Here is a 24,885-nt window from a genome sequence, read left to right as displayed (position 1 = left end):
ATGTTGTTATGGCTCTGATATTAAAATGTAGTATTATAATAGGAGTTAATGGACCTAAGTGGAAAACACCATTTAAAACTGCTGCAATACAAACACTAATAACTCCAACTCAATATTTTGGATCAACTTTGACATGACAGATATAAAATAATGCCTGAGCCTCCCAACTTGTAACATGACTTGTCTCTCTCCCCCCCTCCCCCCCCCCCTCTCTCTCTCTCCCTCTCCTCTCCCTCCCTCCCTCCCCTCTCTCTCTCTCCCTCTCTCTCTCCCTCCCTCCCCCCCCCCCTCTCTCTCTCCCCTCTCTTCCCTCCTCCCTCCCTCCCCCCCCCCCTCCTCCCCCCCCCCCCCCTCTCTCCTCTCCCTCTCTCTCCCCCCCTCTCTCCTCCCTCCCTCCCTCTCTTTCTCTCTCTCTCTCTTTCCTCTCCCTCTCTCTCTCCCTCTTGCTCTCCCTCTCTCTCTCTCTCTCCCTCTCTCTCTCTCCTGTCTCTCCCTCCCTCTCCCTCCCTCCCTTTCTCTCTCTCCCCCCTCCTCTCTCTCTCTTCCTCTCCCTCTCTCTCTCCTGTCTCTTCCTCCCTCTCTCTCTCTCCCTCCCTCTCTCTCTCTCCCTCTCCCCCCCCTCCTCTCTCCTCTCTCCCCTCTTTCCCCCTCTCTCCCTCCCTTTCTATCTCTCCCTCTCCCCCTCTTTCTCTCTCTCTCTCTCTCCCTCTCTCTCCTCTCTCCCTCTCTCCTCTCCTCTCTCTTTCTCCTCTCCCCTCTCTCTCTCTCTCTCCTGTCTCTCCCTCCCTCTCTCTCTCTCCCTCTTGCTCTCTCCTCTCTCTCTCCTCCCTCCCTCCCTCCTCTCTCTCCCTCTCCCCCCCTCTCTCTCTCTCCCTCTTGCTCTCTCCTCTCTCTCTCTCTCCCCTCTCTCCCTCCCTCTTGCTCTCTCCTCTCCCTCCCTCCCTCCTCTCTCTCTCCCTCTTGCTCTCCCTCCTCCTCTCCCTCCCTCTCTCTCTCCCCTCCCTCTCTCTCTCCTCCCTCTCCTCTTCTCTCTCCCCCTCTCTCCCCTCCTCCCTCCCTCTCTCACTCCTCTCTCTCTCTCCCTCCCTCCCTCTCTCTCTCCCTCCCTCTCTCTCTCTCCCTCCCTCTCTCTCTCTCCCTCTTGCTCCCCCCTCTCTCTCTCCCTCCCTCTCTCCTCACTCTCTCTCTCTCTCTCTCTCTCCCTCCCTCCCTCCCTCTCTCCCTCCCTCTCTCTCCCCCCTCTCTCTCTCTCCCTCCCTCTCCAGCCTCATCTCCTCCGTTATCAATTGTCAGGTCTTACCTCATAAGCTGATGGAGGGTCTGACCGTCGTTCGCGCCACACGGTTTTTATATCAGGTCCAAGGGTCCAATCAGATGTCCCCTTCAGTGACCGTGCACCTGGCTGTCATAGGACGGACTGTCTGTCAGTCAGTCAAATGTCAGCTATGTTGGTCAGTTTGTAACTGGTATCTTTATTGGTTAAGAAAAGGCCGGTCATTATTCAAAATAATAAGTGTACTCAGTAACAAATTGTGATGTTAAAAATAGCGAAGTACATTATTTTGTTACATCTGGTCTCAGTCTAGTTCTGTAGGCTGCACAACCACAGGAAGACTGCTGACTTGACAGTTGCCCAAAAGACGACCATTGACACCTTGCACAAGGAGGGCAAGACACAAAGAGGCTGGCTGTTCACAGAGCTCTGTCCAAGCACATTAACAGAGAGGGAAGGGGAGTACAAGCAAGAGGGAGTACAAAGTGTTCTGCCCAAACAGGGACTTGAACCCTGGACCCTCAGATCAAAAGTCTGATGCTTCCAATACTTCACTAGTACACTTCATGTAGTGTAGTGAGATCTGATTGACTTGCAATTGACCCTTTGTACAAGGGGGATTAGCTCAAATGGTAGAGCGCTTGCTTAGCATGCGAGAGGTAGCGGGATCGATGCCCGCATCCTCCAGCCTGCATTTTAAGAGGGAGGGTGTAGCTGGATGGATGAGGATGGATGGATAATGTAGTGGACTCACACCCAGCAGATCAAGTCCCAGAGGTTACAGCATCATTTATTAGCTGAGTTTCCCCTCAGGGAAGCTGCTGTTTACAAGCTGTTTACAGAGAGAAGCAAGAAAACAACAGTCAGCATCATCTTCCATAAAAACACATGACAATAACATGTGAGACAGAGAGTTTATGATCAGTGCTCCCCCTGCTGGTTAGGACATATGATGACAACTACCAGTCAAAAGTCACTCAGTGGTTTGTCTTTGTTTTTATGACTTTCTACATTGTAGATTCATCCTGAAGACATCAGAGCTATGAAGGAACACATGTGGAATGATGTAGTGAACAAACAGTGTTAAACCAAGCAGAATATGTTTGATGTTTGACATTCTTCCAAGCAGCCAGCTTTTGCTTTGATGACAGCTTCACACACTCTTTGCATTCTCTCAATCTGAACTGAACCACCAATGCTGTGCAATGCTGACATCTAGTGGTGGAATCGCAGGCTGCAGCCTCCTCATTCCAAAATCAATCCCTCCTCCACATAAAGTCAGAAGTTCTAAATGTGAGTCATTAAATGAGAGGTTCCAGCAGAAACGTCCAAACATCTGAAGAGAAGCTGAGAAGCCTGAGATACAGGGGCTGCAAGCTGTGCTTCAACTGTTCCTGTTTAGACAATAAGAACAGATCATCACTGTCTTTTAAAATGTTCTGATCAAATCACATTAGTTTGTATATTTATATTACACACAGAGCTGTTGTTTCAGTCACATTCATTTGTTATGTGTACAGTGGGTGCAGGAAGTATTCAGACCCCCTTAAATGTTTCACTTTGTTATATTGCAGCCATTTGCTAAAATCATTGAAGTTCATTTTTCCTCATTAACGTCCACACAGCTCCCCATACTGACAGAAACACAGAGTTGTTGACATGTTTGCAGATGTATTAAAAAGACAAAGTGAAATATGACATGGTCCTAAGTATCAGAGCCTTTGCTGTGACTCTCATATATTGAACTCAGGTGCGTCCATTTCTTCTGATCGTCCTTCAGATGGTTCTAACCTTCATCTGAGTCCAGCTGTCTTTGATGATACTGATTGGACTTGATGAGGACAGACACACACCTGTCTGTATAAGACCTTACAGCTCACAGTGCAGGACACATACTGGGTGATGACGTCCTCCTGCAGGTGTTACTGTGGAACAACTGCTCTGGATTGGGATGAGTCTGAATAGAACTTTGTTAGCTTTGTAAAGCTGTGTGGTAGTTAGAGAGGAACTGAAAAGAGTCAACAACAAGGAGTTGGTCTCCAATGGAATAAAGTTAACTAGCAGATTTTGATATGGGATAACCAGGCCTAACCGATGACCGATCCATCCCTGGGTCCAGACACAGATTAACATCTCCCCCCATAATGAGCAGGTGTGAATTTAAACAAGGGATCAATTTAATGATGCTGGAGAAAAACTGTGGGTCATCAAAATTTGGAGCATATATATATATATATATTAGCTAAAATAACTTTGAGATTAAAGAGTTTGCCAGTCACAATAACATAACGGCCATTTGAGTCGGCTAGTGTTGTAGAAGGCGTGAAAGAAACATCCTTATGTATCAATATTGCAACACCCCGAGCTTTCCCTTGAAAGTTTGAGTGAAATAGCTGACCCACCCACCCACATTTAAGACGAGCATTATCCAAACTCCTGAGATTTCTTGGATAAAAGCAATTCCTGCACCCAAATGTTTCAGATGAGTAACTTTTTCCTCTTAACAGGAAAAATAAGTCTGTCAAATATAAAGTTCTAGGACAGAAATAGTAAGCCCAAATTAAATCTGTCTTCAGCCCTGAAGGTCAGCAATGAGGAGCAGATCTTGTCAGGATCTTCAAAGGTGTTGATGAGATTGTCCCAATCAGTGTGTGGAACACTCATCTGTTGGAAACAGGTTTTTTTTTTTTTTTATTTTTATTTTAGATACTGTATTAATCCCAGAGGGAAATTCTTCTTCTGCCAAGCTGCCACGTTCCTGAGGCTTTTGAAGGAGCTCCTCTGTAGAGAGCTCCAACTCGAATTTGAGCGCGAACTGGTGAGGGCGATTAAGACCTCTGCTGCATAAGGAACGCGCTTGTGTGAGCCGTTATTGGTCACATGGTCATTGGTCACATCATTGTGATTCAACCCTTTAATATTTAGCATTTTTGAAATTGGGCTTTTTACTGTAAAATTTTAATAGGTTCTGTAGCTGGGTTCAGCTTAAATATTAGTAATGTGTGATACCACTGATTTTCTTTATTTTATTTTTGTGTGACTAAATTTTGTCCAACTGCATCACCTACATTTTGGAAATTAGGATTAATATTGGAAATTTGGGATTAAAAATAAGAGTGTGAACAAACTAAATTTCCCAATTCTGGTGCACAAACCATACAGTCCCCCAACTGTCACTGACAGCTTCACCTGGTCATTGTACCCCTGTTTGTGGAAAAAATGGTAAGATGTCGACCATTGATCATTTTGGATCTTAAATGTACCCTTTTGACACAAAAGGGTACATTTAAGTACCATGGGGATCAGCTTGGAACCTGTGAGGCTAAATCATCAGCAGTTGTACCTTAGGGAACAAAAATGGACCTCAGTTGTACCCTTTTTTCTGACAGTGTACAGGCAGACCAGAAACCCTCTCACCAAGGAAATCAAGGTGGCAAAAAGGGGAATACTCAGAAGAGTTGAAAAACAGCTTTTCTGCTAACGACCATGCATCAGTGTGGAGATCACAAACCACAGGAGACGACCTCCCCCACTGCTGACAACCTCAAGACTTTCTACTGCAGGTTTGAGAGGGACCACTTCACACCCCTAACCTGTACCACAATGACCCCACTCGGCAGCACCCCTATCAGGGACCACCATCCCATCACAACCACCAACACAACGAACCCTGCAGCATCTCCATCATAATGACCACCAGAACGACTCCACTCAGCAGCAGCAACCCCAACAGCCCCACAGCCATCAGTGCCTCCTCAGTGGTTTCTATGGTAACCAAACAGAATCCCATTTAAAAGGTTACAATTCCACCACTGTTGACCAATGAATATACAAAACCATAATTCATTCACTGAAGTGAGAACAGGAAGGCCTTTCTGTGATCTGAATTTGATCTGAATCACAGTGAAATGATGATCTGCTATGTCAAAACATCCTCACATGATATAATTACATAGATAAATCAGCAAAACACTGCAAAAAGATCATCAAGAACAAAGAACAGGGGGTCAAAAGGAACAAACTCAGCAGAGGCTGCAGGAGGACTTCTCTGGCCTCCAGAGCTCAGCTCTGGTCCTCTGGTTCCAGCCTTGGTCCTGCACTCACTGTGATCCTTTGTTGTACCAGGTGTAGTTTTGGTGGCTACACATGTGTTCACAAACTGTTCTGTTGTAGCAGCTGAGCTTTACTCCAATCCACCGTCACCACAAACACTTTCCCCTCTCTGTTCTTCTTCTTCCTCTGCCTCTTCTTCTTCTTCTGTGGTGTTTTTTGGCAGCTGACATCCACACAGTGACATTTCTGCCTCCTCCTGTCTTCAGTCAGACTGTTTCTCTCACAGTCTGTAGAGAGAAGCTGACATTGTTGCACTGATTAACCTCAACCACACACACCTGTGTGAGCCGCACCATCATTCTAACAGTTCCATTGTTACACTGAGTGACAGCAAAGCAGTGAGCCCCCTGCTGGTGATCAGCTGCATGTACCAGAAGCAGACAGAGATTTCTGATATGATGTTAAAGGTGTCACAGAGGAGGATCCGACTGTCTGACCTCTGATTCTTCTGTCAGCATCAGACACATCACAGTTTGATCAGTTTTCAGATCACACACAGCAGCATCAGTAACACTGAGCAGACATTACACACTCCATCAAACACACACACACACTGCTCACTTATAACAGGGATAATAAGTAAAGTTCTTTACAATAAATTCACATTCACATTTTATTATCACTTCACACATGGCACAGTATACATGGCAGAGAGTTAAAGGTGGAATATGTAGTCAGAGTTAATACCAAATATTTACACTAGGTGGCAGCACTTCAGCCTCCACCCACTGCTGCACTACCAGCACCACTCTCAGTGCTTTTTGTTTCCATTGACTGTACAACATGATTCAATCCATGTTATTTATATGACAAACTATGTGTAGTGTTTCTATGTGTGTAGCTGACATGTTGCTCAGCTTCCATTGGACACATATACTAGATGGAAGCTGCTGCAGGATTGGCTGATGACTGATCACAGGTGTGAACAATCAGCCGGTGACGAGTGGAGCAGGAGCAGCTGCCCATGCTGCAGAGACACAAACAGCAGCAGCACTCTGTGACCCATGTCCACTCTGTGTGTCCTCCAGACAGTCTTAAGATTAAGATTAAGAAACCTTTATTAGTCCCACAATGGGGAAATTGCATTTTTGCAACAGCAGGTACAGACAGCATAGGATAAGTTAGGAAAGATATATATGATAAAATAAACTACCAATAAAATATAGAATAGAATCATCAACAGTTTACATATGAACAGTTATTGCACAGGTGAGTGGAGGGAGAAGTGGTCTGTAAGAAAACTGTACATAGTGCATCAGAAACTAAATAAATAATGTGTTGTACACTGTGGTGTGTGAATATTGCTCCTATCAGAAGTGGTTATTATACAGTCTGACACCAGCAGAGGTTGTGTGTAATGACGCGGCTCACCAGCAGAGGGCGTGTGACGGAGCAACAAGCAGAAACTACAGAGGAGAAGAGACACAACAAAGATCAGAACAGACACACTCAGCTCTTCTCTCTGAGACCATGATGATACCGTCACATATCATCACTGCACATGTTTTTGGCTGCACGTCTGGAAATGAGAGGAGACAGAACATTATCATACATGTTGCATAAGTAAAGTCACATGACATGCACCACTGTAAATAAAGGAAACCACATATTTTTAAGACTCTTAGAACACAGACAGAAGTATGAATTATATATGGTTACAATCAAAAATAATTGAATGCAAATAAATGATTTTGTGGAATTTAAATCAAAACCTAAAAACACCAGAATCAGCAAATCACATGTTTGCATTACAGTGGTCCCTCCTATAACGCAGTTCACCTCTCACCTTGTTTTTCTCTTACAGCTCATTGAGTTCTGGTCCGGATAGTCCGTAGACCATGCCTGAATTTATTTTTTATTTTTTAATTTATTTTTTTTATGCCTGAACGCTCTCTTTATGCTGTAATTACTGTACATTGTGTAATTGTGATATTCTCTCCACAGCTCTGTGATCTTATGGCCAGAAGCTGCACCAGACCAGTCTTCACCTGCCTGAGGACAGCACGTGATAATAATGATCACTGATTTTGTTCATATATATGTAATGTATTTTATTTAAATCCAAATACAGTAAACTGTTGCCAACATATCTGGTTTTCATTATTTGTGCAGCTTTTTAAAATAACAAAGACTGAATGTTTTCTGTAATAGACAACAAACACAGTTACAGTTTTTCAGTGAACAGATATTTATTCTCATGTATGATCAACAAAAAAAGAACAGAAGCACCAAACATGTTAGAACCTGAAGAGATAACAGGCCAGTTCTAGGTGTGGGACGCCTCCCTACTATACAGGCCTGTGTGTGTCAGCATGAGGATGCTGCAGTCACCAGGTTGTCCACAGCATCATCTGAGCCTGCAGCTCCCTCAGAAACAACAGCTGGCTGCACCTGCTGCAGGAGGACCATGGTGAGGAGGTCAGAGGTCAGACGTAGTTCAGACGGAGCTCCAGCAGCTGGTGGATCTGCTCAAGGCTCAGGATTTGAATTCTGACCTGTCAATCAGTAAACAATAAACATTTATATATTGTCAATAAACAGAGCTTTACTGTCCTTGACCAGGTCTTACATACAGTATGATTGGTGTTCAGACTAAAGTAGAGCAGGTAGGTGTCTGGTGATGTGAGGTAGCTGAATATCTGTAGGGAGCAGACTGCTCTGTAAACACCAGAGGAAATGCACTGAAGAGTCATAATAAAGATTCAGTGCTAACTGGCTGTGTAGCATCGCTGCCCTTGTTGGTTTTAGCAAATCTAACCTGCAGTAATTGCCATGTTTGATGATGTTATGTATTTATTCTTGCTGTAACACAGCACTGACGCTTATTACTTCTCTGGTGCACAGAGCAGGAAGAGAGTGACAGCCAGCCGATAGTTCCTTACAGGGTCCGCCAGGAGGCCTGCATGATGTGTTTAGCGTCTTATCGCTTCCACAAATTATTAATATTCTCCCTTTTGATGCGTAACTGTCTACAACTTTGCCTGGTGTCAGTGTTTTGCAGCCAGTCACGTCAATACGATAGATAGCGCATGTTGAGTTTAACTGACCACACGTCCGATGTTCCCTGAAGGCACCATGGCCGAGCTAAGGCCTCAGCCCAGAGCGCGCTCTGCCTCAGCATCATTGTCTCCCCCCCCCCCCCCGCAAAATCGGGGTCAAAACCCAAAGGTGAAAAAAGGAGAGGCGAAAGTGGAAAAAAGATTTGAACCTGAAGAAACAAGATGTGAAACTGTAAAAAATTAAGATTTGAATCTGAAAACAAAAACTCTGAAACATTTATTGTAAATATGTACAGTGGGGAAAAAAAGTAGAGGGAGATTATCAGTGGTCTTGTATGTCTTCCATTTTCTAATAATTGCTCCCACAGTTGATTTCTTCACACCAAGCTGCTTACCTATTGCAGATTCAGTCTTCCCAGCCTGGTGCAGGTCTACAATTTTGTTTCTGGTGTCCTTTGACAGCTCTTTGGTCTTGGCCATAGTGGAGTTTGGAGTGTGACTGTTTGAGGTTGTGGACAGGTGTCTTTTATACTGATAACGACTCCAAACAGATGCCATTAATACAGGTAACGAGTGGAGGACAGAGGAGCCTCTTAAAGAAAAAGTTACAGGTCTGTGAGAGCCAGAAATCTTGCTTGTTTGTAGGTGACCAAATACTTCTTTTACTGAGGAATTTACCAATTAATTCATTAAAAATCCTACAATGTGATTTTCTACATTTTCTTTTCTTATTTTTTTTTTTATCTCATAGTTCAGGTATACATATGATGAAAATTACAGGCCTCTCTCATCTTTTTAAGTGGGAGAACTTGCACAATTGGTGGCTGACTAAATACTTTTTTCCCCACTGTAGCTCATGATAGGACCAACAAGGCAAAGTTTAAATGTTGCTGTGTCCGACATTTACAATCAGTTTAAATACATACATGACTTTAACAGCTTGCAGCGTGCAGTTTGGTACTAAGTGCATATGTGGCTAGGATTAGTGTGAAGTACATGTATTGCATTAAGGATGCTGCTGGAGTGCAGTAGCATTGACTTAAACCCAGTCTGCACTCTCATGTATGTGCTCATCAGCCTTGTCATTTGGCTTCAGACAGTCCATGATGCACTGGGGCAGGAACACACTGAGACTGAAAAGCAAACAAACAAAGGTTTCTGGTCATTTTAAATGCTGCTGTGTGCGCTCTGTGTTCCAGAGAACTGCCACAGGAAAGGGTTGAAAGGTTTGCAATAATGCACTGCAAGCCTTAGTGTGGCCATGACCCAGCAACAAAAAGATAGAATAGAATACGACTGCACTGAGAACTGCACAACATTTGAGACTATGTGCACACGAAAAGGCATGATCTACAATTCTCAGTTCACAACCCAAGGCCAGATCAGACCTGTGTTTTAGGAGGTTGCATTAGTCTTATCAGTGATAGGTACAGCATGTTAAAGCCGTAACACTGGGTTTCTGAAGTCCACGCTTTATTTGCAGTATTTATGAAAAAGTTTGACCTCTGTCTGCACCATACATGGTCCATTCAGTCTCATCTGGTGCACAAAGGCGTTGATACCCACTGCTGGTCCTTCATCCACCTGTTGAAGCAGCACATCCAGGGCCATAATACTTCCTGTCCGCCCCACACCAGCACTGAGAGCCCGAGAGACAGACAGAGACTTAGGCTACAAAGCAGCAAGTGTTACCATGAGATTGTCCTTGGACTCTTCATATGGAAGCACCTTAAGCTGGAAGCTTTAGATGGTGCTCTCTCACCTGCCGTGAACTACAGTTGGTGTGTTAACCCCCTCTCTCTATGTGCTGTCTCATCAGTCCTCTGAACTGGATCAGGACTTCAGTGCACTCTGGGACACTGTGGTGGGGCCAGGCAGTGAAGTGGAAATGTTTCACTGTGCATTCCTCTGAGGTGTTTCTCTGTGAAGAACATTCATAGACAGCCATTCAGGTATTGTCTGAACCACAATTCAGTGTTGGTGGATTCAAAAAGAGGAAATATGGAAAAATGGCTCTGACACAGGTCAGTGTGACTCTTCAGCTATAAGATAGGTTTGTAGTTACACAGTAACAAGTTTGAATGGTTTTTACATGTTTCACTTGAAATTCCCTCAGGGTCCAGCTGGGCTCCTTTTGCTCTGTTGGGACAGTGACTAACAGCTCTCCATAGCAGCATGGATTGCTGTCTGCAGGCCAGTGCTGTTCACACTTGGTCTAGAAAGAAGAAAACATCTGATTGGCCCTCATATGACCATTTATTAACCATGTTTCCCACCAAACAGAACTGATGAAGCTGCTCTAAGCAGCATCCACACATAAGAAGACTGCAGGTCCAGAGGCCTCGCCTCAACCCTTTGAATGAAAGTGACCTGGATGACTGAGAAGCTTCATCAACAAGACAAATGATTAACAGCAGGCAGAACATTTTGAATTATCAAGAAATCTGGCAGTGAAACCTTGTTTTATTGACTTACCCTTCCTCCTTCAATGCAGCTGGTTACCATGACAATAGCTTTAACTCTTTGTTCCCCAATCATTCTCCAGAAATCAGTGACTGTGGATGGCAGAGGACCCTGAGTGGCAATGTACTGTTTGTTGTAGCCCTGAGAAGATATTTAATATGTGACCTTCTGTGTATTTGTGCTTTTATACAAGATGCTCACTATGAAATCAAAAGTACACTGTAAAAAAAGCTGTATAAATTACGGTAAAAAAATGTCAAATGGTGACAGTAAAAGACTGTGAAATTTAAAATGGTATATCACCGTTGAAAACACATGGATTTACTCAAGTCAAACAACAGTATATAACTTCGATTTTTACGGACAATATATATTGAAAAAGCACAACTTTACTGTAAAAATACAATATTTTGATCAAAATAACTGGGAAATACAATGCCGTCACAGTTTGCACTGATATTCAGAGGAAATGACAGATTTTTTTGTTACTCACTTTTAAAGTTACGGAACAACACCATTCAAAAACACATCTTCATTTATACAAAATGAGATGTTAAAATATGTTATGTGTTTGTAAAAAAATACAAGAGTGTTATACTTACAGTATAGTGTAATGGATTTTTTTCTGGAAACAAGTAAGTTTCTTCTGTTTTTAAACTGCAGGGCAGTTACTACACCTTCAGGGTCCACCATCCTGTGGCCCTGGCCTCCACACTGGAGTTCCTTCAGAGGGAAACAGACACTTTCTTCTCCTTTACAACTGATCAATTTGCAATTGTTGAACAAGAATTCTTGTTTCCACACAGGTTCTTCCTGATAAATCCAGAGAAGGGCCCAAAAGTGGAGAGTGAGTAAAACAAGATGCGACTGTGTGACTGTCTGAAGCTAGCTTAACTAAACCTCAGTAGCTTCAGATACTAAGGTTTTATTCAGATTGACTCGTGGTGTTGCTCATATTTAGGAGTCTTCTCTCTTACATTTCAGGCATTACAGTTAAAAACCACTTGCAGGCCCCACGTGACACCAAGGACTGAGGTGAGATTCAAATTCATTTAAATGTATCAAGCTGTGTTTTACATTTTTTGGTATAAATTATTGTGTTTTTCTGTGTCCTATGACAGCATCAGCAGAGAAGGAGGAGAGGGATTCACGTTCATCAGAGGGCACAAGCTGCAAGGAAATCAAGGAGAAGCTACAATAACAACACAATCCTGTTCAAAGTAAGTCCTCCCTTTTTTAACTCTGTCTTAAAACATGTAAATCATCTGGTTATACTGAGTGTCCATGGGTAAACACAAGCGCAGATGAAGATCTCCTGGAGTCTGTCCATGAACAGGATGCCGGTCCATCACAGGGCCTAGATCTCCGGTCTTTATTTTGAGGTTTTCATTATTGGAAGGAGGCTTTGCTTTGAAATCTTCCGATCTTCTGTGGGTTTTCTTTTTACCATACATTACTTAAAAGACTAAAATAATTAAATAAATAGTAAATATTTCAAATGTTTTATGATGGTAAAGGAACATGTTTCTTGTTATACTGCGTTTGCCAAATATTTTGCCCACATATGGCCTATAGGAAAAGAACACTGGCTCCATTTATCATTGTTTCCTGCCAGTTTGCCTTTAAGTGCTTCCTTGGGCTCTGCTTCCATGTAAAGCACCCAGAGACAGTTCTGATGGCCACAGATGCCCCACTGTTAAACTAATTTAAATTCAGTTGAATTAAAGGTTGTGTCAATCTATGAAAAGACACCAACCTTAATCTGTTTTCTGTCTGCATGAGCTGACAGCCACCTGGCCAAGAGCCTGGATTTTCAAGCTGAAATGATCCAACAGCTCGTCAGCCTTCTTCTAAAGTGTAACAGCAGCCTCTCAGTGACACCGCCAGTCACGTCAAGACACAATGGTTCAGACAACAGTCTGTCAACTGCAAATACAGGTGAGCACCACTAGGTGGATAAAATGTCTCAAACCTTGATCTGTTTCAGGTGAAAAGGCTGATTACAAGCCCGCCAACATATATGAGACAAGACAGTTCAAAAGATCGATGCTTCAAGGTCTATTTTTGTCAATTGTAAAACGTTTCATGCTTTGGTATATGTGGGTATTACACATGTTGTTCACCTTTACATTTCATATATGGAACACTGATATTACCTTAGTGTAGACGTGGGTACGTTTCTACCTCCATACTTTATTTTATCATAAAATTGTCCAACTAACCTATATTTTCAGATTGCTGGTGAGTGCTGTGGTTTCTTTATAGTATATGGAGCTCAGTTGAACTAGAAGGCTGTGTCACTATGAATGTACTATTATTAAAGCATTGCTTTTTTCTCTTGTGTGTGCAGAGAGGGTTGTGCCTGAGTGACAACATCCAAGCAGTCTGAGCAGAAGTGGAGACAATACACAGGTTCCAGGTTCCAGACATTCTGACTGACTCTGGCTTGTTGGGTGAGGTTTGGACTGATTACTCTTCATACTCTTGATGGGCAACTGGCCTGTTTTTTTGTGGCACTGCTATGTGAGCATGCTGAAAATGTTTTTATTGAGTCAGCTTAACTTGTGCTGTAAAATTAACGTAATTCCTATGTAGCCATATACATCACAATGTATTTGTTACGGTAAAATCCTGGCAACCACAGCTGCCGGTAATTTACCGTAAAGCTGAACTTTTTAAATAAAGTGCCGTAATATAATACACAGGTGTCCTGCTTTATTACTGAGATGTGTTGTCATTAGGTCTACAGGAGTGTGTATTTTTTAATGCAAATTTCCGTTGTTTTTAGTGAAAATAACTGTAACCAGATTTACATGATGGTTGGTAACTTTAAGGTAAACTGCCGTAAACAGGTTTACAGTACATCTGTATAATTCACTGTAATTTACTGTAAATACACAACATTCTTCTACTGTAAAATGTGCGGTTATCAAAAAGTCCTACTGTAATCTGTTATACGTCCACATCTTATTTTTCACGGTAAAATTCTGGCGACCACAGCTGCTGGTATTTTACCGTAAAATACACAGATTTTTTTTTTACAGTGTGGTGTTTTTAGGTTGTTTTAGGAAATAAATAGTTTGATTTCCAGGTTGATGCAGCAACAGCTGCTGCTCTGACACCATTGTTCATGTCTTCCTCTCTCTGCACTGTGTTAACACACCTGAATGCTGCAGAGCATCTTCTTCTTTCCTGCTAAATAAATAATGGCCCTGTGGCCTGGTGGTGTCGGTTCACCTTGGACAGCGATGGACAGGAGGACAGGAAGGTCCTCTGCTCTCAGCTGGGACCTGTGTGTGTCTGGGTGCACACACACCTGCAGTCTGCCCACAGTTACTGACGTAGCCACTCCGTCACACCCCAGCTGACACATGACCGCACCAGGTGGCTGCTGCTATGACAGATGGTGGTTGTCAGCATTCCTCGTTAGTATAGTGGATAGTATCTCCGCCTGTCACGTGGAAGACCGGGGTTCGATTCCCCGACGGGGAGAAAGACTTTTACCAGCAGATAGGATGATACTGACCCTGTACATTGCTGCTGCAATAGAAAACATTTCCCAGTTTGGGATAAATAAAGTATTTGTTCTGTTCTGTTCTGTTCGTCTTGTGTCTTGTGAGCTTTAGATTATATTATTTCTTGGGCTCTGTGCTCTAAGTGTCTTAAAAATATGTGGTTTCCTTTATTTACAGTGGTGCATGTCATGTGACTTTACTTATGCAACATGTATGATAATGTTCTGTCTCCTCTCATTTCCAGACGTGCAGCCAAAAACATGTGCAGTGATGATATGTGACGGTATCATCATGGTCTCAGAGAGAAGAGCTGAGTGTGTCTGTTCTGATCTGTGGATGCTTGTGTCTCTTCTCCCCTGTAGTTTCCTGCTTGTTGCTCCGTCACACGCCCTCTGCTGGTGAGCCGCGTCATTACACACAACCGCTCATGTAATGAAGTGAATTTATAACTTTTGACTTTATGTGGAGGAGGGATTGATTTTGGAATGAGGAGGCTGCAACCTGCGATGGCACCACTAGATGTCAGCTTTTCACAGCATTGGTGGTTCAGTGGTAGAATTCTCGCCTGCCACGCGGGAGGCCCGGGTTCGATTCCCGGCCAATGCAATGACCCTTTTAACTGAGGAACATGTGAGGGGACATATATTCACCTTCACATCTATGCTGTTGTTCAGCATGTTGTTTTTATATGTGTTAACAGACCTATCTGACTTCTGTTAACATCACTGTGACATACACACAGAGGCACTACACTTCACAGACGAGCTTCAGTGGTACAGTGCACATCACATTTGAAACAAGAGCACTTACCACTTTCTAGTTTTCTTTCAGTTTTTGTCTGATATCAACAGGCATAGTTGACAATAACATCCTCACCTACAGTGTAATACTCAGAGTTTTTCATGATATCGTAACAGGACATAATACATCTCTGTACATTTCTCATCTGTATATCTGCATGTCTTATGGTTGCTCTGTACATAGTCTTTATTTCTACTTTATCTATTGTTATGCTGCTCAGGACCTTGTTTTCATGCTGCTGTAATGGAATGGAAGGAACGCTGACAACCAACATGGGTCATAGCAGCAGTCACCTGGTGCGGTCATGTATCAGCTGGGGTGTGACGCAGTGGCTCCGTCAGTAACTATGGGCAGTGTGTACGCACCCAGACACACATCATTGGAAACCAGCTTTAATGAGAGGTGAGGGTTGCAAAAGTCAGAACAAGAGCCTGTTGACAGAAAACTCTAAAGGAGAAGGTTGCCATGTTAGAAAACGAACGAGACTTTCTGCAGAAAACCATGACCATGACATCCACTGGTAGGTCATCTGTTCTTTGAACTCAAACGTTTGAACTAGTGCCGTCACATGATTACAATTTTAATCACATTAATCACTGCAATGCTGTATATTTATTGTGATTAAATATCACTCATTTGTTTAACCTATACTCACTGGATGAACTCAATTAAATTGAATTTTCCATCCAATAAATGCAGCAGAAATAGAAACAGTAAGGTGCATAACATTCCTCCAGGACATAAACCTTTGCATTTCAATATACCAAATTAAGTTGGATGAAACCCCCACATCGCTGGGCTCCTGTCTTCAGAACGTGTAAGCTGCCCTCCTATAGGGTTGAAAAACACAAACACACAACATGAGCCATGAACTTCAATGCAGCGGCTTTATATTCCTAAAAGACATCTTTGTTCATATCTTTACCAATGTCAAACTAAGAAGAACATGTGCTTTGTGTTGTTCTTCCACTGACTGAAACATGAAAAAAGACATGTCACACATGGCTCGTTGGTCTAGGGGTATGATTCTCGCTTCGGGTGCGAGAGGTCCCGGGTTCAAATCCCGGATGAGCCCTCATCTTTGAACTTCAGTAGATAGGATGGCTGCTTCATGTTTACATTTACAGCACATAAGTTCATATTCCAACTTAGTCCCTGTAAACAGCTGTCTGCTCAAACTCTCAGAAGCAATCATTCTAGAACTGCACTGAGGACCAATGTCCAGGGAGAGCTGAGGAAGAAGTACAGGGGCTGTAAGGCAGGAGTGAAAGTAGAGGCTGCATGTAGACATTTTAAGCCAGTGATCTTTGCCTTTGGAGACGGCTTATGGTGGAGAAATGAACATTCAATGCACGAGCAACAGATCTGGTTGACATTCCTGCTGTCAGCATGCCAATTGCACGCTCCCTCAATGCTTGTGGCATCTGTGGCATTTTGCTGTGAGACAAAACTGCACATTTCAGGGTGGCCTTTTATTGTGGGCAGTTTGAGGTACACCTGTGCACTAATCATGATGTCAGATCAGCATCTTGATGTGGCACACCTGTGAGGTGGGATGGATTATCTCAGCAAAGCAGAAGTGCTCACTATCACACATTTAGACAGATTTGTGAACAATGTTTGAGAGGAATGGTAATATTGTGTATCTGGAATGAAGTTTAGATCTTCAAGTCCATCTCATGAAACATGGGAGCAAAAACAAAAGTGTTGCGTTTATATTTTTGTTGAGTGTATATATATATATATATATATATATATATATATATATATATATATATATATATTGTATTATCTTTTTGTTATTATTATCTGGAACACAGAGCACACAGCAGCATTTAAAATGACCAGAAACCTTTGTTTGTTTGCTTTTCAGTCTCAGTATGTTCCTGCCCCAGTGCATCATGGACTGTCTGAAGCCAAATGACAAGGCTGATGAGCACATACATGAGAGTGCAGACTGGGTTTAAGTCAATGCTACTGCACTCCAGCAGCATCCTTAATGCAATACATGTACTTCAAACTAATCCTAGCCACATATGCACTTAGTACCAAACTGCACGCTGCAAGCTGTTAAAGTCATGTATGTATTTCAACTTATTGTAAATGTCTGACACAGCAACATTTAAACTTTGCCTTGTTGGTCCTATCATGAGCTACATATTTACAATAAATGTGTTTAGTGTTGGTGGAAGCAACAATACTCCAGATGACCAGAACATGTTTTAAAATGACATTAACAGTGAGAACTGTAGGTAGAAAATAATCATTTGTACACATCAAATATTTAGTAGCAAAATCCCTGAATGTGCTTTTACTCAGTCTGCAAATGCAGCTGTCACCTTAAGAAGAGTTTAACAGCAACTCACTGTACACACCTGAACACAGATCTTGCAGTGTGAGCAGGTTTTGGATGCACTTAACCCTCAGGTCACTGTGGACTTCTTTGTCCAGTGGGTATTTTTGCCTCTTTACCCGGCACCATTGTATCTGTGTTGGTGCATATGGCACAGTTTGTGTAACAGAGACTCTCTCTAGACACATTGTCCAGTGTTATATGGTTTTGCAGTGTTTCCACTTGAAAGGATGACTCTTTGTGACTGAAGGTCAACTGGACTCCACTCAGTCATCGCTTTATTTCTGCTTTGCTTTATTGAATCTTGTAGTGTCAGAATCAGGTTCAGATCAGATCAGATCAGGTGAAGAACCTCAAAAAAACACACCAACAAATGTTCAGAATTGAAAGATGAAAGTGACAGTGCATATTTTAGCAGCTAGCTTAGCACACTATGCAGGTAAGTGCACTTTAAATGAAGGACTGTATTTGAACAGACAGTTTGTGTAACCAGTTCTAACAGTATAAAAGTGAATTACAGTATAATAATGATGAAATCTGGACCAGAACCAGAAGAAACCAAATTGGACAGGAGCCACTGTGCTGAGCAGCAATAATGAGGCAGACACAAGAGGAACAGTTGAGCAGCCACTCTTATATTATTACAAATGACAAGATCATTTGTCTGGTTTGTACAAAAATATCAAATAACTCAAAGAGTTAGGAAAAGAAAAAGAAATAGTGTGCACACTATAAAAATGACAGATTTCCCGTTGGGGCCCTTAAACCAAAATCAAAATGGTCTCAGGTATATGGGTTGTAGAGTTACGGCAGTTCACCTTGTTCCAAGGATGCTTGTTCTGTGATGTAAGTGTGAATGGGTGTGTATACGTGGATATCTACTCGGTGCTGGAATCTCTTCAGGGGACTTGGCTCGCCATCGGTTTCAGCACAGATGTTGGTCCTGGACAACATCCGTCCTCAAAAAAAACCCTGACCTACAGACCAGGTCAGAAAATGACATTCAACACCATGAATTCTCAGATGCATCATTCAGGACATCAAATGTCAGAAACATAAGTCTTTCCATGTAACTCTGACATTAATCTTAATCTCTATTCAAATCTCAAATCTAACTTTCAGTTGTACAACATTCAGTACATCTAAGTATATCATTTCTGAGAACTTGGCATTAAAGTGCTCAAACATTCACTACTGTTCATGTGAGCAGTGTTTCAATAACACTTATGGTCTTATGGTCTTTTTATACCTGGCTACATCTGCCACTAATGTCCCTGAACATGTTTGGATTCCACAGCTTTAGTTTGAAGCAGTGTTTTACTAATAATTTATGCTTTTACCACATGTTTAAAATCGATCTTATCAACATAACTAAACACAAAATAAACGTGTAAAAGCGTACATTTACGGAGCGTCAGTGAACGCACCGCGACAGCGCCACAAAGATTTAGTTAAACGCAGCGATCGTAGCGCGCTCTGACCGGCTGTGCTTCAGGGTTGGTTCAGAAAGGTCCACAGCTGCGTGGTGGCGCTGCAGCGTCTCTCTGAGTCTTTCTCTGTGTCTTTGCTTCTTTTTAACGTCCCGGGCAGGAGCAGGTGAGTGATCGCAGTTCCGCCGACGTCACAGGTTGAGGAGAAAAAGGGCAATCGGGCAGTTCAACACAAATTTTAGAATTCAAATGTAAATGTTTCTGATCCATCACCAGAACACTGGGAAACACATTTACTACCCTTTGTGTCATCAGGGACAAAAATGTCCGCTTCTAAAAACTGCTCTAAAAACTGAACAGATTCATATTTTTCTGCATCAATATGTGGAACAACTTCAGGACTGCTCAGAACTACCAAACATGAAATCATTGGAGGAGTTTAACGCTTTAAATGCCAGGTAGATTGCATGATGCAAATATTTCATGTAAACATGCACAAAACAAGTTATGTTACAAGTTGGGAGGCTCAGGCATTATTTTATATCTGTCATGTCAAAGTTTATCCAAAATATTGAGTTGGAGTTATTAGTGTTTGTATTGCAGCAGTTTTAAATGGTGTTTTCCACTTAGGTCCATTAACTCCTATTATAATACTACATTTTAATATCAGAGCCATAACAACATGGAATCATGCATTTCTTAATGTAAGGGTTTCATTTGTGAGGACATGTCAAAGTTCATGATCATAAATTCAGCTTCACATTCTTCATTTCACTGCTTCTAAGACAAAAACATGTTCTGACCTGAAATCACAGTCAGTGATTCAAATGAAAGTGAAACATCATCAACATTTAAAGCACAAAGTTGAAGCTGCTGTCACTTCCACACACTCTGCTTCTACACACAGCACAGACTCACTGAGGAACCAGGAGACCAGAACCTGAACCCAGCATGTAGAGGCTGAGTGAATGTGGTGCTGAAGGTGTGGAGGTGGATCAGTGTGTCAGAGGAGACTCTGTAGAAGGACAGAGTGCCAGCAGGACAGTCCACATACACTGCTGCTCTGTGAGAGACAGAGGAGGAGGAGATGGATGTTTCTCTGTTATTGTGACAGACAGAGTAACCATCATCACAGCAGAACAGACTCCAGGACTGATTGTTTTCTCCAAACATGCAGTCATCACTGTCTCCTTTCCTTCTGATTCTTCTGTAACTCACTGATATATAAACCCCTCCTCTCCACTCGACCTCCCAGTAACAGCGACCAGTCAGAACATTTCTACACAGCAGCTGAGGACACCTGTCAAATCTGTCTGGATGATCAGGATATGGCTGCTCCTCTCTCACATGTGTCACCTTCCTGTTGTTGTCAGACAGTTTGAGCTTTGTGTTCACTGAGTTTGTGTCGACTTCAAGTTGACAGAAATCTGATGGAGAGAAAAAGACACAGCTGCAGTTTATCATCTGACACATCTGATGGCTTAATTCTGTCTTTACTGACTGATGTGTTGTTCATTCATACAAAGTTTATCATCAGACTTTTTGTCACTAATGTTTGAATGAACAAACACACAACTATCAGCTTTGTGTTCAAACACAAACTGGATATTTGCAGCAATGTGAGTAAAGACAGACGACACATTTAGAACATGAGAAGAACAGCAGCATCAACTGTATCATTGGATAAAGAGCATCATCCAAAAGCTCCATACAGGAACATACACAACTACACACACAGACACACACACACACACACAGACACACACACTGATTTTCAAAATAAAAGCCTCCAAATCATTACACACCTTACTAGGCCTGGTAAACTACACACAAGCCACCCAGAAATATACAGACACACACTATACACAGCTGCCAACACACAGACACACAAACATGGATTTTCAAAATAAAAGACCCTGCACAATAACAGGATATGGCTGACGTGTAGATTTTCAAAATAAAACACTTAAACATGTTTTAACATGCATTAGGGAGTGCCCCCAACCCACCCACACACACACACACACACACACACTTACACAGACACACACTGATTTTCAAAATAAAAGCCTCTAATTCATTTCACAGCTAACTAGCGCTAGTCACCCCTACAAATTATACATCAAATCGACCGGCTCGGTCAGGACTACGACCCTCTGAGGTTTGGTAGCGATCGGATAAACGGTGTTTGAAAAAATCCAGAAAAACTGCGATCGACCCTCCCCACAGGCATCAAATCACTGTCAAAACTTTGAAGGCATGGCGTTTGGGCATGCTTTCACACAGAACCTTCATTCAAAATGTAAAATGTAGATAAACATTAGACCTCTGACATATTGAGTCCCCATGTCTGTGCCACTTTTTGTTTTGACAGGCAAGCCACTTAAGCTGACCTAACCCCCCTCATAGGAAATAATGGGAAACTGGTGAGATCCCTGACAAAACCCAGCTAACTTTGGAAGCCTATCAGTCTGGCATGCCTCTACACAGAATATTCATTTCAACTGCAAACTGCTCATAAGGAGTTGGACTTTATCATACTGAGTCCTCATGTTCATGTCTTTTACCAAACTTCATAAAATAGCAGCCAAAGTCACATCCACATCTTTAGGATTCCTCCATTCAGAATGAATGGAGAAGCCTGGGGCCTATTAAACCTTATATAAAACCAAGCAGAAACACTGTAAAAGCATGAAATGTCATCAGTGGCATCTTTCACATCTGCCGGTGATCAGGAATGAGGTTTGGTGGTATATAATGGGGCGGACCGGCAGCAGAGTGTGGGTGAGCGCGCATTGGCCCACTCAAAATGTCTTGTGAAATTTTCTAGGTTATATATACAATAGTTATTTCTATTTTCTTTCCTGTTTGGTTCTTCTGTCCTTATGTTGCTTTCTTTGGTTGGGATTGTTGGTGCATTATCATTGAGGGTTCTTCCTGTAGAACAGACCAAAAGTCCAGTTCATATGTTCACTGGGCCGAAGCCTCTGTCATAAAATCAATAATGTCATAATATGCCACCAGTACTGTTGTCCACAGGATGAAATCACACCTTTAAAAATGATTATTATTTATATATATTTAACATTTCACCACAAGATGGCAGCAAACATGGTCAAACTCTCACCACCCTGTTTGCCAGTGATCTGTGTTTTTTTACTGTGTGAACCCCTCACTACACACTTTATACTCCTTTCTCTCCTGTTCAAACACTGTCAGAGTTCAAACCTTCATAAAAATAAGTCCAGTGTTACAGAATGAAACCAAAGCACAAAGCAAAATAAAAGGAAATATAATAACTGAAGATTAAACAATGGTTTGTGAAATGGAAGTTGTGGCGGCTGCACTAAAATGAATGATAAGTTAATGTGGTCTGTTCAGAGCTGTCAGTAAAAGCTTGTTTAACTGGTTTCGGCTGTCCCGCCTAACAAACGAAGAGATTGCTTCCAAAACGCTATAAATCCAGAAAAAAGTGTTTTCTTTCCAAAAAGGGTTTATATGAAACTTCTAGTTTTCATATAAACCCTCCGCCATGACAGTTGGAAAGCTGCCCTGTGATTGGTTGAATGGAAATGCTGCATTGTGCTGAAAATCAGGGTGTTTGTAGCAGATTGGGAAAAAAGGGAAGAAGCGGTGCAGGGAAACATGGCGGATAACGTGTTTTGTTACTAATTGATTAAAAACTTTAAACAGAGACCCCGTGTGAAACTTATTTTGGTGGTAACTCGTTTTCTTAAACAGTGGCGTTTCTCGCCCTAACCCTAACCCTAATAATGCTGCTCACAGCTCAGTGTCTCAGTGTCTTCACTCTTCAGTCCATCAGTCCAGTCTGACCCTTTGGATGAGATTCTTTGTGTCTGAGTCCTGCCTGCTTTTGGACTGTGGAGCTGTTTCTTCCTGTGTTTGGACCTTTTCAACCCTTTGTGGTCTCTTATTGGATTTTGTCTTTTGTCTGCTTTGGTTGTCTCTGTTGTGTCCCAGGCTGAGGGGAAACCCACACACAGCATGTCTGCACCTCCCCACTCGTCCCCACTCTCAGATCGGCAGCTACACAGGCTGGTTTCAGTGTTAGGCTGCAGTTCATGAACTCAGAGCTGAGCAGTGCCCAAACAAACACAGAGACACTACAACACACTAAAGCTCCCTAACAAGAGAAAAAAGGAAAACCAATGACAAAGCTGGAACCTAAAACTCCTGCTGGGGAGTAATAAACTCCAGTAAACACCAAAGAAATCCAACCGCCGAGGCTGCGCTACAACAGCTCTGATGGACTGATAGAACACTGACTCATGCACAATAACATGAGGAAAGACTGAGTCAAACTTACACTTCCTCAGCCCAGGTTTTAACCTCTGCTCTCCACCATGCTCCACCCTGCAGGAAGAAACACAGTCAGAATGATTTTCTAACCAACATGAGTCCAAACTGCTGATCAACATGAAGCAGAGTTCCTCAGTTTGTCAGAGACACACAAACAGACTGAAACTCATCTGTGTCGACTCCAGAAGAGTCTCTCCTGATCTGCTCTGTGTTTATTCATGTCCTCCATTCTGTGAAATATTGCTCTCTGTCAGTGCTTTACTGTAAAATCCTCTTCATGCAGCAACAGTGTAGGTTTGATCTCAGCACTGTGCATTTATCCAAAGCAGCAAACAAGCCACACTGTCTCTGACTGTTTGTTCCTTTCACTCTATATGCAAACACAAGCCTGGTTCACATGTGTCATGGATGGAAGAGTTTCTGACACACTTCAAATAAATACATTCACTCATGTCTGTGTGTAGTTTTTACAGTGATAATATTGTAGTGTCTCCCTGCTCTCTGTCTCTGACTGAAGGAACTCCTCCTTCTACCATTGTGTTGTTGTCTCCTCTGAAGCTTCACATATGGATTGTTTCAGGAACATTTGCTTGTGGAAATAATTCAGTGCTTCTTACAGCTGAGGACATTAATAAGTAGGGCATCATTTAGTATTTGATCTGCACTAAGTGTGACTGAAAATCAGTCTGTATGTATTTTGACATGAAGAACGTGTATAAAGAAAAGTGAAGTTAACATGATGGACACTTAATGATGGAGGAAGATGAACATCAGGGATCAGTGATTATTTCTTCTCTGCAGTTTCAGTCCATCCATCAACAGCTGTGGATATGAGCTAAACTGACAGACTGAGGAGGACTCATGCTCTGTGGTCTCTGTGTACCTGAGAGTCTTCAGACTACAATCTGGACTGTTGAGTAAAGCAGACAGCAGCTCCACTCCTGAGTCTCCTGGATGATTGTAGCTCAGGTCCAGCTCTCTCAGATAGGAGGGGTTGGAGGTCAGAGCCGAGGCCAGAGAAGCACAGCCCTCCTGTGTGATCAGACAACCTGACAGACTGGAGGTACAAAACATGTCATGAACTCAAGAAGAAAGAAGGAAAATCCAACAGATCTTCAACATGAACATGAAGCAGAATTTAACTGATGATCAACAAGCTGGATCCTGACCTGAGAGTCTCCAGTCTGCAGTCTGGACCCCCTAATCCGTGAGACAGCTGCTTCACTCCTGAATCCTGCAGGTCGTTATTATCCAGATCCAGCTCTCTCAGACTAGAGGACTGGGAGCTGAGGACTGAGGACAGAGCTTCACAGCTTCTCTCTGAGAGGTTACAGCTGCTCAGCCTGAAAGAAATGAAATGTGTACATTTAACAATACTGAATAATTGTAAGAAGTAGAGCAGTGCAATGAAAAAAACAATTCTACAACATGAAAGGACACTATTGTCTAAGCTTAGTAATGTCAGTGGTTATAATTTGTGAATTATGTTTGTACATTTTTTATTATTAATCATCTGTCATTTCTATGGCAGAGAACAGGAATCAGCCAATCAGAAAAAAATGTATTGTTGCCAGGTGAGGTCTGAGATTCAGCTGCAAGCACACGTGCAGCAGACGTT

At 42.4% G+C, this 24,885-nt stretch overlaps 1 protein-coding gene and 3 non-coding genes across 4 annotated transcripts; 3 read left to right on the top strand and 1 right to left on the bottom strand.

Moving 5' to 3' along the window:
* The first annotated feature begins 1,887 nt into the window (after positions 1 to 1,887).
* Positions 1,888 to 1,960, top strand: trnaa-agc (transfer RNA alanine (anticodon AGC)). The gene has a single exon. It is a non-coding gene; the product is annotated as a tRNA-Ala (tRNA).
* Positions 1,961 to 14,898: 12,938 nt separating this feature from the next.
* On the top strand, positions 14,899 to 14,969 carry trnag-gcc (transfer RNA glycine (anticodon GCC)). The gene has a single exon. It is a non-coding gene; the product is annotated as a tRNA-Gly (tRNA).
* Positions 14,970 to 16,167: 1,198 nt separating this feature from the next.
* On the top strand, positions 16,168 to 16,239 carry trnap-cgg (transfer RNA proline (anticodon CGG)). The gene has a single exon. It is a non-coding gene; the product is annotated as a tRNA-Pro (tRNA).
* Positions 16,240 to 19,868: 3,629 nt separating this feature from the next.
* LOC114429724 (stonustoxin subunit beta-like) lies at positions 19,869 to 24,594 on the bottom strand (the record flags this gene model as incomplete). Its single annotated transcript, XM_028398371.1, has 4 exons — positions 19,869 to 20,374; positions 23,275 to 23,321; positions 24,151 to 24,324; positions 24,437 to 24,594. Coding segments are annotated over 4 exons (885 nt in total), but the record flags the coding sequence as incomplete, so codon positions are not given.
* Between the last annotated feature and the right edge of the window lie 291 nt (positions 24,595 to 24,885).

This window comes from Parambassis ranga, unplaced genomic scaffold, assembly GCF_900634625.1.
Source record: "Parambassis ranga unplaced genomic scaffold, fParRan2.1 scaffold_21_arrow_ctg1, whole genome shotgun sequence".
Lineage (NCBI taxonomy): Eukaryota > Metazoa > Chordata > Actinopteri > Ambassidae > Parambassis > Parambassis ranga.
Note: the sequence above shows the minus strand (reverse complement) of the source record. Positions and strands in the feature narration are given on the sequence as shown.